At 44.0% G+C, this 13,619-nt stretch overlaps 1 protein-coding gene across 2 annotated transcripts in view; it reads right to left on the bottom strand.

Moving 5' to 3' along the window:
* MAD1L1 (mitotic arrest deficient 1 like 1) overlaps nucleotides 1–13,619 on the bottom strand; it is a 618,640-nt gene that overhangs the window by 350,555 nt on the left and 254,466 nt on the right. For both annotated transcript variants that reach the window (XM_083153057.1, XM_083153060.1), the window contains exon 13: nucleotides 11,093–11,149. In XM_083153057.1, the coding sequence (XP_083009183.1) occupies nucleotides 11,093–11,149 (57 nt within the window). The remainder of the gene's footprint in view (nucleotides 1–11,092; nucleotides 11,150–13,619) is intronic.

The raw sequence follows: 13,619 nt of genomic DNA, 5'->3' as shown, positions 1-13,619 counted from the left end.
ATAGGTCAGCTGGTAAGAGGGGGACGCCTTCTGTCTTTTGCTGAAGCTAAAGCTGAATGGAATCTGCCGGAAGTGGAATTCTGGCGATACCTTCAGGTCCGTCACTACCTCCATTCCCTCGGCCCTCCCACCGCACTTACCACACCCCCGTCACCCTTTGAACTCCTCTGCACCAATTCGTCCCCTCCCCAACGCACCATCTCTACGCTATATAACCTTATTTTGGCAGATAATAGCCTCAAACTCCCTCACTTTACGGCAACATGGGACCGCGAATTGGGAATAGAAATAGGAGAAACTAACTGGGAAAAGATTTTCTGTCTGGCCCACGCTTGCTCCACTAGTGTAGGAGTTCGCGAGACACAATACAAACTTCTGTCCCGCTGGTACAGATGCCCAGATACTCTCTCCAAAATGGGTACCGGAGCTCCCAATATCTGCTGGCGCTGCACGGGAGCCCCAGGGAACCCACTCCATATATGGTGGCAATGCCCCCTCATTCGGCCTTTCTGGACAGAAATCATCAGGTTGTCGGGGATTATCCTAGGAGATCAGATCCCCACCGACCAACTATTTTGGCTGTTTCACCTATCCCCAGCTCCTCTCTCGAGATACAAAAACTCTCTGCTGTGTCACCTGAACAACGCAGCTAAATCGGTTATTCCGGTGAGATGGCGTTCCACCTCTCCTCCAACAATAAAAGACTGGTTCAAAAAAATAGACTTTTACATGGACATGGAGGACATTCTGTCTTCGGCTGACGATAGACATGCCCAGTTTAGGACTACGTGGTCCAGATGGCTGCTCTTCAGGGACACAAAGACCTACAGGGACGTAATGTCCTCCCTGTCCCCCTAGTGTTCCCACCGCCCCCCCAGCGTCCTGGAAGCTCATCGCCCTCCCACCGCGCTCTCTCTCCTGCCGACCCTGTCCTCTGGTGAAAGTATGTGTCGATCAGCTCACACATCTCCGTATACATATATACAAGATGTCTTAGCCTTGTTATTGATACACTCTTAAATATACCGGAATACCCCCCCCCCTCTCCCCCACCTCTATCCATCCTCTCCCCATTTATCTTCCCCTTTCTTCATACTTGCACTACTGTTTATGCACCAGTTTTCTTTTTTTTTATTAATGTGATTTATTAAGCTAACGCATTGTCCCATGCTGGACAAACTCATAACCGAACTGTAGTGTAAAAGTTGTACCTAAAATCAATAAAAACCTATTGGATACTAGAATAAGGGCCATAGTGAGGTGTAAATACAGAAGTGTGTTAAAGAGAAATTCAGGGGGGAAAATGAATTAACCCTTTGTGTGCCAAGTGAATTTGTCAAAATAAGTGTGAAAATTGCAAATCACACCTTTTTACTCATCATAATGACCAGTGATGTTTACCTTATATAGGAAATACCTTTTTTTACACAGCATTTTTTATTTGAATTTATGTAACAAATTTAGGAGACGCTGGCATATTTAGTGGATATTTTAAACATCGCTCACAGAGATCACATTCACTTCAACAGGCACCTGCGTAACATTCAGTTCAGCAGACACAGGCACCTGCGTAACATTCAGTTCAGCAGACACAGGCACCTGCGTAACATTCAGTTCAGCAGACACAGGCACCTGCGGAACATTCAGTTCAGCAGACACAGGCACCTGCGGAACATTCACTCCCACAGACAACTGCGTAACATTTACTTCCGCAGACACAGGCACCTGCGTAACATTCAGTTCAGCAGACAAAGGCACCTGCGTAACATTCAGTTCAGCAGGCACAGGCACCTGTGTAACATTCAGTTCAGCAGACACAGGCACCTACGTAACATTCACTCCCACAGACAACTGCGTAACATTAACTCCCACAGACACAGGCACCTGCGTAACATTCACTTCAGCAGATGCAGGCATCTGAGTAACATTCACTTCAGCAGACACAGGCATCTGAGTAACATTCACTCCCACAGACAACTGCGTAACATTTACTTCCGTAGACATGCACACCTGAGTAACATTCACTTCAGCAGATGCAGGCACCTGCATAACATTCACTTCAGCAGACACAGGCACCTGTATAACATTCACTTCCGCAGACACGCCCATCTGTATATTACATTCACTTCCGCAGATACAGGCACCTGCGCAACATTCACTTCAGCAGACACAAGCACCTGTGTAACATTCACTTCCGCAGACACAGGCACCTGTGTAACATTCACTTCAGCAGACACAAGCACATGTGTAACATTCACTTCAGCAGACACGTGCACCTGTGTAACATTCACTTCAGCAGACACGTGCACCTGCGTAACATTCACTTCAGCAGACACAGGCACATGTGTAACATTCACTTCAGCAGACACAGGCACATGTGTAACATTCACTTCTGCTGACACAAGCACATGTGTAACATATGGATGGAAACGAGTCGGCATACAGACGGGAGGTGGATCGGCTAACTAAATGGTGTAGCGGAAACAACCTTGACCTAAACCCCCTCAAAACGGTGGAGATGGTGGTGGACTTTAGAAGGAAACCAAATGCCATGAACCCACTCATAATATCTGACAGAGTAGTGTCGAGGGTCGACTCCTTCAAATTCCTAGGAACAAAGATTTCCTGCGACCTCAAATGGGGTCCCAACATCATTACAACTGTCAAGAAGGCTCAGCAGCGGTTGTTCTTCCTGAGGCAACTCAAGAGATTCAACATCCCGCAGGAGCTGCTGCTCATCTTCTACACTGCCATAGTAGAGTCTGTTCTTTGCTCCTCGATCACAATCTGGTTCGGAGGAGCAAACGAGAATAACAGACGAAGGTTGCAAAGAGTGGTGAGGATGGCAGAAAAGATCATTGGGGCGGAGCTCCCCACTGTCCAAGAACTATACCTAGCCAGGGTCAATAAGCGTGCAGGAAAGATCTTGGCGGACAAGCTACACCCTGGCCACAACCTGTTTGAACCCCTTCCGTCAGGCAGACGTTTTAGGTCCATCCCAGCAAAGACGACAAGAACTACAAAAGGCTTCTTCCCAATAGCTGTCCACCAACTAAACCGTATTGAACATACCAAATACTAAATACTAACTCAAACTGTTCTAGATATATGTGAAATGTATGTGATTTATGTTTATGCCTCTCTTCCCACCCCCCTTGTGTTCCCTGATTGATGCTGCACTGTTACCACAAAAAATTCCAAGCATACGCAAGTATACCTGGCCAATAAAGATGATTCTGATTCACTTCCGCAGACACATGCACCTACTATCCAAACCACGCTGCCAAATGCCCTTTTTGCCGGGAATTTTAAAGGGTCAACCTTGGATGTTCTCAACATCATGGACCTTCCCATTCCATTGTACTGAAAGGGAATGGAAGGGATCAACTCTCCAAGTATATACTAAAAAGGTATAAAAAGAAAGATCCCATAATAGCAAATAAAGTAAATCACACACACAAGCTCTACCAATAACGTGAAACAAACTTGTAATTGTGGTACCGTAACACCGATATTATCTGTAGCGTCCTGATTACATGGACCCAGCAGCAGCCCTGTAACTCCGATAAGGTACTCTGGCTGTAAGATCACAGGCTCCCAAGCAATGCCTTCAGGAAGAAATTACAGATACTGTAATGGCGGTAGCTGCACCGACAAGCAAATCAGAGATGAAAAGTATCGGTAGCTACATGGAGGATCCTCGGGGGTGATTCTCCAACGTCTAAGTAACACCACAGACATCAGTTCTAGAGCAAATAAATCAAAAATAAACAACCAAAAGGGTCACCTAGCGAAGATGTGATCATTATAATTCCTGCCTAATTGCTGCTGCCATTTCACACAGATTAGTAAATACATCCTCTTTCTTTTAATACCGCCGAGAATTCAGAATATTGGCTGATGTTGTGTGGCTGCAATCACAAACTCCTTCCTCCAGCCACTCCTGGCTGCGTCTAATTAGGGTGAAGTATGTTAATGATAGAGCGGTGCGGACGGCGGGAGCTTAGCGATGCCATATTAATTGTGTTTGTGGAAAGAAGCATGAGTTGTGCTTATCCAAGGTAATTAGTGATGGATTTGTTAATTAATACCAGAAAGTCAAACTGTCTTTCTCTTGTCTAGTGTAATTAGCTAAAGTAGTTGAAACTTTTTTTTTTTCCCCCTTACTGGCAAATTGACGTGATAGAAGCAGAGCAGCTCCTGATGTAGAACATGACACGGTGATGTATAAATGGTGAATCACCTCTATACAATAATATAATATAATAATGTAACGCAGGACCGGGAGACGGGGGGATGGAACGGTCTTCACATACGGGTCATCTGCTGAAGCAAACTACCCAACTAGTGATGGCTGCTTCCTGCTACATATGGTAACCGGTGTACGGGCATTAGGTTGACCCTATTAAGATTGGCATTCATTGGATTAACCAGTGAAGGTTGACAGGCCTTAGGTTGACATCTGAAATAGGACAACATGGGTAAGGTCAGCAGGGTCGGTAGGTATACACAAGCATGAGGTCGACATGAGTTTTTCACTTTTTTTAAGCCGACATATGCCGACAGGTGGTATTTTATGCCTTAACATTCACTAGGGCATGGAGGAGGAATAAATTAGTGTGCCAAGTGTAGCAAGGCACCATACCTGAAGCATGGCAAGCGCAGCGAGCCATGCCACGAGACGCGGAACTCACACACACGGTGTCCAAGTTGACGGTGTTGACAATTGAGGCAAAAAAATTATACGTGAAAACTCATGTCAACCTATTGTCTGTTCACCTTCCCATTGTTGACATAACATTTGTGTCGACCTTCTGACCCTGCAGACCTTACTCACGTCAACCTACTTCAGGTGTCAACCTAAGGCCTGTTGACCTTCAGTCGTCGACCTAAAATGTGTCAACCCAATGACCCAGACCCAGGGTAACAACACACTCCCGGCTGCCTTATACAGTAACTTCAGATTTCGGAACATGTAAAGCCAATATCATCCGTAGTGTTCCCGCTAGGCTGTTTTAGCGGGGCGCTGCGCCCTGCCCGATTTTTAAAGGGCAAAATGCGCCCTGCCCCTCTCGCATCGCCCCGCTAAAACAGCCTCACGGGGAAGCCCAGCGTCGCCGTAGACGGCGATGCCTGGCGCTTCAACGGCAGCACAGTGGCTTCGGAGGGGCCGGGCCCGCCCCCTTTGATGACAATGGCGGCCCAAGCACGCCTCTTTCATGACGTCGGTGGCTCGGGCACGCCCCTTTCATGACGTCGGCGGCCCCGGCACACCCCCAGCTGTGATGTCGGCGTGCCCGGTCCGCCCCCCAGCGCCCTGCCCGCTGTCACTCCTAGAGTGAACACTAATCCGGTACAGCGGCATCTTCCACAAGCAGTTTATTACATTGGGGAGAGATTTATCGAAGCTTGGAGAGAGATAAAACGGTGAGAGGTAAAGTACCAACCAGATCCTATTGTTCTTTTGAACACAGCGCGTGAAATGAAAGACGTTTACTGGTTGGTACTTAAGGATATTTTTTTTGTAGTTGGATAAAATAAAACACCAGGTTTTGTTGAATTACATGAGATTTTCCAACCACGTTAAAGAAAAGCAATAGAAAACAAGCCTGGTGGAAGTGGTTGGTTTGCCTGCATGACATCAGTGGAGGTAGGACAGAACGGAAATTGGAAATCAGTCTAAATAAGACATTTGCGGCCAATTTAGTCTGTGAGAGCACTTCATTTGTTTGACGGTTTTGTGAGAGCTGCAGGTTCGAATCCTCAGCAAACAGTACAGGCGCATTGTGAATATGATATAGGAGCAGGACAATTTGTTTCTCACAATGTAAATAGCTCCATTCAAGGCACTTAACGCAGAGTGAGAGGAGAGAATATGCATGTAACACCCTTAATGCTAATCCCCACAACGTTCTCATTCTGTAAGCAGCTGGCTGGAACATTTTGATGAATGTTCTTTCGCTTTTTTTTGTCAGTAATACAATAATTTTTGCACTCTTACAATAACACAACAAATACAGCACTTTACAATGCTGGTGATTAAAAGCAGTTTTCCACCTAGAAAATAATACAATTACAGTATATATACACATATATGGTCAAACCCTATTGAGATAAGCAAGATTGCCACAGTAAACAGCGGTCATCGCACAATATACTGAACTCTTATTATATGCGCCTTACCACCGGCGCCAGCTTTTCCTGGGACCATAGGGGAATCAGTGCCGCCAATTTATTATTTTCTAAGCAGAGAGTTCATTACCTTTTTTTTTTCTTTTTCTTAAATGAAATGAAAAATGTTTATGGATGAAAAATAAAAGACAAAGTGAATAAAGATGCACTTTTTAGGGGCACATATACAGCTGGCCAGCATCCTCATTGGGATATGGTATAACAGTCATTTCTCTGACATCGGAATCCTGACTGTCAGGAGCCCAACAGAGAGATGAGCATATTTACTGTAGACCCCTTTTGGGCTCACTGCGCTCACCATGCTGCGAGCTCAGTGGCGATATTCTCTCTTTGGGGGTGGTGGACCCCCACAGGGGAAAATAGTCGGTGCAAGTCGGGATTCCGACTGTGGGATTCCGATATCAGAGAAACGTCGGTGAGTCATCCTGCACCCCCTCATTGATATCGGGATTCCAGCATCGGTCTCCTGGCGGTAGTTGGGATGCCGTCATTGGTGTTTGTAAGCCGGTAACCCAAATATGCCATCTGTAATCAGGATAAAAATGTGAAATCGCTCAAGCAGTCTTTTGGTAAGTTAAATGATGGTATTCCAATCAGGACTGCCATCAGAAATTGTGGGGTCCGGGATGGAGAAAATAGGCAGGGCCCCCCTTCCTTCTCAAACCCCCAGGTGTGTCTGAGACCATAGCACTGATCACAATACTCAACCTCTACATTGCTTCATGGGAAATGTGAAGTTTGTTTAGGATACGTTATACTTGATAGAAAGGGTGCCCAGGACTGGAATCTGTGTGGGCCCAGGACTGGAGTCCCCTCAGTGCCCTCCATGATGGCTGCCCTGATTCCAATTAAGTGAGGGGAGGCACATAAAAGAGGAACTGCCAGCCATATTTGGGGACATGCCACCTGTCTTCCAAAGTACTGGACCTTCCCCAGTGCCTCTAACTAAAAATACCAACCTGCTGGCACAAGTGGTAAATACAAGAAAATAAAAGGATTAGTATAACTGTAATAACAGTACGTAACCATTGAGGAATTGTGCATTTTATCATTATGAACATGCACAGGTTATATAGAGTACAGCATTAGCAGCAGAAGACGGCATAACAAACTATGTAATAGAAATAAAATACATTTCGCAGCAGCAGTTCTCTCCTATGATCATAGCTAGCATACACACTTTGAATCTTATATGCTAAACCACAAGGCAGGCGCATATAAAGGTAGACAGATAAAGCTTATCCACCTGGTTACAGATACCCTTGCGTACATCCCACTAACTGATGTTAATTACCCCAGTACAAGTCCGAAAAAAAACAACCTGTCATTAAGATATTGGCACGCCAGCATAAAAAGCCCAAGAGGAACATGGATGTGGGACGGAGCTTGACAGGTGTTTATTCTATATCACTTGCAGCCATACACAGGCAGTGTCACCAGTACCGGCTGCTGAAAAGCAATATCCAGACTTGTCAGAGGATGGGGACCCACAGCAGTAACAACTGACCGACTGCGCCAATATCGAGGATGTGCCAAGCAGCACAGAGAACCACTGACATAAACAGCATTCACCCAGATTCTACCTTTGCAGGAGTTCTGACAAAACTGATTCAAAAGTTTCAGATTTTCTATAAAAAGGTATTCACACCGGACTCTCTGTCCTATAATATGATTTGGACATGCCAGCAGGTGTAACCCTGCCTGTGTGTGTTCTGTATCTAGCTAACACACTGTGCGCTGGATGACGGGCATCACAGTGATGTGCCAACACTACCTCTGGCAGACGTGGCCAGTAAACCTGGAATGTCGGAACAAAGATAGGGAGGTACATTTTTTTTTTAATGGCTACGGATCTGCTCATTGTGGTTGTTCCTGTGGTTGCCACATGTTCCTCAGATGCTCCTTTGTGTGACGGGAGGCATATACTAATCCCACATGTAAGTTGCTGTCAAACATGATCTCCATAGTGGTTAGATGTTATACTGTTAAAAACTGTTGTATTAATGTACTAAGTACCTGTAGCAGCTAATAATCATCCATACCTGCAAATAATACAGTTACACACTACTTATGTACCAATATGTATTACGCTTGTCAATAATCCAAAGAGCTTCCAGTGACTGTTGTAGGCAGCTGCTACATTGGGGCAGTGGTTTATTTTAAAGGCAGTGACGTGGCACATTTTTCCTACAAAAAAACAACCTGGTTCATTTAAATTTAGAAAAATCATCACATCCATTAAAAAAGATTGCAGATACAGTACATCTATGCGGTTATATAAGATAACATATAAAAAAACACACAGGGCTGGTGCTTGTATGTATGGCGTCTCCCCCCTCCCTTAAGAGTGAGGTTGCGTCATGTATGAAGCCTTGAATGCGGGTTGATGTACAGTATCAAGCAGAGAAAAGAATGACGGAGTGGACCAGTGGAGAGCAGGGTTTAAAGTGTGTGTGTGTGGGGGGGGGGGGGGGGTGGTGCAACAGAGTTCCACCACCTCTAATGGTGAGATGAAACTAGTTCAGCTCTGCCTTGGACCTGGCACAATAATTGTTGCAGAAAAGCATTAGAGTTTGCATGGGGGTACCAAAACCACTGCCACTGGCCTGGCTCTGCCTGTTGGGGGGGGGTTTAATTAATTGGCAGATGGAAAGGAGTTCCCCCACCTCTTCAGGACCACTTTTAGCCCTGGTGGAGAGGTTCGCCAGAGCACCCAATCGGCTTTAAGGAAGCTTTTATCAAGTACATTCACACAAATCAACACCTACCTAATCATTTTATAGAATGTACCTGATAAATGGTTCCTCAAAGCAGATTGGGTATACAATGGGCAACTCCACCACTCTGCTTGTACATCAACCTCTGTGTAACTAAAGTGAAAAAAAATCTTTGCAGAGGGGACACCATAATGCCGCGGTAAGCCCTACATAAATTCCATGCAAAGCTCCACAAGACCACCATGTAATGTCAATAAAGTTACCTTTATCAAGACGATGAAAAAAAAAAAAAGTGATGCAAAAGTGATTAATATGATACTGACAAAAGATTGGCCACTTCCTAATCTGAGAGGCTAATTGTCTAACTCAATTTATCTACCGTCTATATTAACAGATTTTTTTGTTCCTCGCTAACAAATGAAAGTTATGTTTCAGAGAAATGAATCCTCGCCTTACTCCCTGGGGCAGATGAGCCATTAGCAGGGACGTGGCTCCTGGAGAAGACCCATGAACCTTAAGCTAAATGAGAGACAATGAAAACATGACAGACCGTACAATCTGTACAATTCTGCATCTCAATCTCTTCCTCCGCACAGCTAAAAAGCCCTAGGGCAGACCTTCATCAAACCGCACTGATTTAACCAACACTGCCTCATGCTTTTGCAAAAAAAAGAAAAATAAAGAATAATTGGTTGAGGTTACAGTTGGCAATGTGAGATTTTACATTACGACGATTTACGGTTACCTACAGTATTGTATAATCAATCAGATTCCAGGTTTCCTGCCATTATCAGGGACTGATGGATAAGGTCCGAGTCTCAGAGGCTACAGCACTCAACATAACACTATAGTGGGCAGTCACATAGGCAGGAAGTGATGACAATGTGCACTGACTGTACACTTGCAGGACGTACGCCATTGACGTGAACACCGAGCACTGTGCACTCCATGGACCAAAGATAAGCTGCACCTGCTCCTAGGGGACACACGTGATGGGATGAACTACACAGGGTGAGCAGCAGTGGGATAAACTTAAAGGGGATGAGCTTAAAATGGATAAATGTGATTGGCTGTGCAACAAAGGGATAAATGTATAGGGGATGAGCTGCCAAGGTATATGTGTAAGGGTGAGCTACAAAGGGATAACTGTAAGGGTCATATGTTACAAAGGCATAAAGATAGGGAACATAATACAAGAGGGGGGAATATACTACAAAGACACAAGTGTATTGGGAATGCACTTCCAAGGGATAAATATAAGGGGTGTGCACACTTCCAAGACATGAATGTAAATGAATGTGGACTTGACAGGTTAAATGAAGGGGTAAGTGGATGAAGGTGTTACGTTGATAAAAAACAAATAAAATGCAGAGGGGTATTCAGTCTGTGCCGATATTTCCCAACGGGAAATATTGGCATTCACCTATACAATGCTGCCATTAACGACAGCATTGAAATCTGTCAGATCCGACATTTTCTAAAGTTGGATCTCTTTGGTCCGAAATTGCCGCGGATTGTCAAATTTGTGGCCGTTCTGACAATTTACGGACTTTCCTACACTCAATACAATGAACTACGACGATGTACTGTCAGAATCCGGCGAAAACGGCCCGGTATTCCGACTGTTGGGACGTTCCAACAGTCGGAATCCCGGATTAAATACCCCCCGGCCCCCATAAGTTAAAGATAAAGGATTTACAATGTTTTACTTATACTCTTCACATCTTATGCTATATTCACAACAATTGGAAACATACTTCTATGACAACACTTTTGTCCTTTAATAAGAAACTCATTCACTTGCTTCTTCAAATGTTAGGGATGTAAAGTCTGAAGTAATAAGTAATAATTGGAATTCATACAAATAAGGGTATCCTATTACCGCTGATAAAACATCAACAAGCTAATTCCCCCAATGTTTCACCAATGTTTTACCTAGGGCTACCCAATTAGATCGCCCCAAAAAAAAAAAAAATCACATATACTCCCAAAAACACTGAGACCGGTGTGTTTCTTGCAGCTGCAGTGTGGCTGCTTTTGGGAACTTTGCTATGCCTGCCTGATTGGGTAACCCACGGCGAGTCAAATACCCACAATCAGCAATGGCGAGTAATTGGATACCACCCATGGAGTTTCCACAAAGTAAAGCATTACAATACGTTCTAGGTTTATTCCATACTCACAATTTCTGCTCTTTGCTTCTGCGCCCCCGATTCTTCCGTAGCCTGAGACAGCTGGGTCTACAACATGAACAGAAAGAAATCATCAGGACAGCTCAAAATTATGAAGGTGATTGTGCATCCAACATAAATCCCTAGGCCGGGGATGCGGAACCTTTGGCACTTCAGCTGTTGTTGAGCTACACATCCCAGCATGCCCGGCAACGGTTTTAGCTTGGCTAAATAGCACAACTGCAGCAGAGCATGCTGGGATATCTAGTTAAACAACAGCTGGAGTGTCAAAGGTTCCCCATCCCTGACCTAGGCCACCTGTAACATACGCATTAAGCATAACTCCCTCACTATAGTGCAGGACATGGCAGAGCAGACTAACCAAACTAAAGCACAATCAGCAACACTTCTCTTTATTTTCAATTACTAAACTTTAATAAGCCTTATTCCGATCAATGTGGTATCATCATCTTTAAAAAAATAATAATAATCGGTCTGCCAAAAATAGAACATTAATAAAAAAAAAAATAACAATTAGAAAGGGGATTAAAACCATTTAACATCCATTATGTATTATGTTACTTAGACAAAATAGTCATCTTATCGGAAGACCCATTGTACAAATGTTTCTAGGTGTATTTACTTCTTCCCATCAAGGTTTTATTGTAAAGATTGATAAGCTCACATACAAATAAGCGCTGCCGCAATTTAATTTTCATTACTGTGCATTTAACTAGTCAATTTATCTTTTAAGTAGGATTCGGAATGCCGGAAGATTTTGGTCTAATGAGGATTCTGAGCTGCACATAAAAGAAACGGCTTCTATCGATATGGAAGGAAACAAAAACAGTTTTGGGCCAATTACCAAGCCTCTGAAACATTCAGAAATACATTTGAAGTCTGCTTTATTTGAACGTTAATTTCTGGCATTAGACAATAAGAGCTTAGGAAGCGTTATCGAGAATTTCAGTTGAGAATATTTTCATTATGTATTCCCGGTTTATCTAAACCTCCCTCACAGCAAATTCTAATCCAGCAAAGACGAGCGGTGACACGAGGACTAATATATACAATTATCAGTAACTTCGCCGACACGGTAACCATCAGACTCATCTGTACTCTATAGGCTGCATACTGTATAAAGGCAAAGTAAACTTGTCAAAAATTTGGTGCGTCACAGCAAAACAGTGCATTATATTAAATGTCTAAAATAGAGAACCCAGAGTCCACAGAACGAAAGAGTGTGCCAAGTCTATTCCACGTCCCCATTCAATGGAATGGATTATAAATGAAACTACACGGAAAGTAGCATTAGGTCTTGTATTTTGTATTTCTTTATTATTTGTTTTTGCTTTTTTTTTTTATAGAATACTTTTGTGAAACTTGGTAAAAACACATTTTCTTTTATTTATTTCTTTGCTCCCAGACCTACAACTATAAGTCAGAAATGTCTGCACAGAAAGGTCACTCTTATAAACAAACACAGGAACAGAGTGGATGCAATAATGTTATGGGAGGATCAAAGAGAGGAATGCAAGTTTCGTACCAATGGGTTCGGCACATGCAATTTCCAACCTGGGAATGTGCTAATGCCGGCAAAGTTGCGATAAAACGGTTACATGTTTGGAAAAGGAAGAGGCCTTCTGCTCCTTACCCAACACACTTGTGACGCAGCACTTACAGCAAGCAATATTTTCCTAATGCCAGGAGTAAGCCCCCCCCCCCCCTTAGGGGTAAAAGGAACAAAGTTAAACAGGTTGTATCCTCCATGGCAAATCTAGGGCAAATATAAGAATCAGATAAGCGCATTATGTACTGTCTGTGGGGGAACATATGAGTCCTACTGTATGATACACATTTAACAAGTGCTCATTATATGTACTAGCTGTCAGCAGTGTGCGCAATTTCAGCAATCCTTATGCATCCACGGTATTGGGAGACTTCTTTGCTTTTAGGAGACCACATCATCTTTCGCCAGGTTGGGAACCACTGCACTAACTGACCTAACCATGATCTAGGTCCAGTGGGGCCAAGAGAGGAGGGAGGGAGTACTAATTACACAGTCCCAGGTCTGACAGAGGGGGGGCCCAGTGGGGATCCTATTACTTTGTAGCAGCAGCTCTTCTGAACCCAGCAAATGCTGCTGTGTGCTGCATTACAGAATGGCCAGTGACCCCTGAAAAGTACCTGGGCCCAGCCAATCTCTCTACTGTCCTGTCAAGGTCCTCACTTCCGAATTCCAAATATATAAAAAAATAGAAATGGCCTTACGTGAGGGCTTTGATCTAGAATGAGATTGTTCTAATGAATCCCAGTCAACATCTGTGGAAACACCCGAAACCATGGTGGATAAAGAAAAAGCCCGTAGTAGTTGTCTCAAGCAATGTCAGGAGCCACCTCGCCATGACATTAAGTAGGGGACTTAAATGATGAATCCACCACATATATACCATAAAAAGATAGGCCACCCCTCCCTCTTGAAAGTCTAAATTACGTGTGGGAGAGGAATGGACTTATGAGCATTAGGGCAAGAATTGCG

This window comes from Crinia signifera, chromosome 7 (genome assembly GCF_055691185.1).
Source record: "Crinia signifera chromosome 7, ASM5569118v1, whole genome shotgun sequence".
Lineage (NCBI taxonomy): Eukaryota > Metazoa > Chordata > Amphibia > Anura > Myobatrachidae > Crinia > Crinia signifera.
This window is presented reverse-complemented; position numbering and strand designations above follow the sequence as displayed.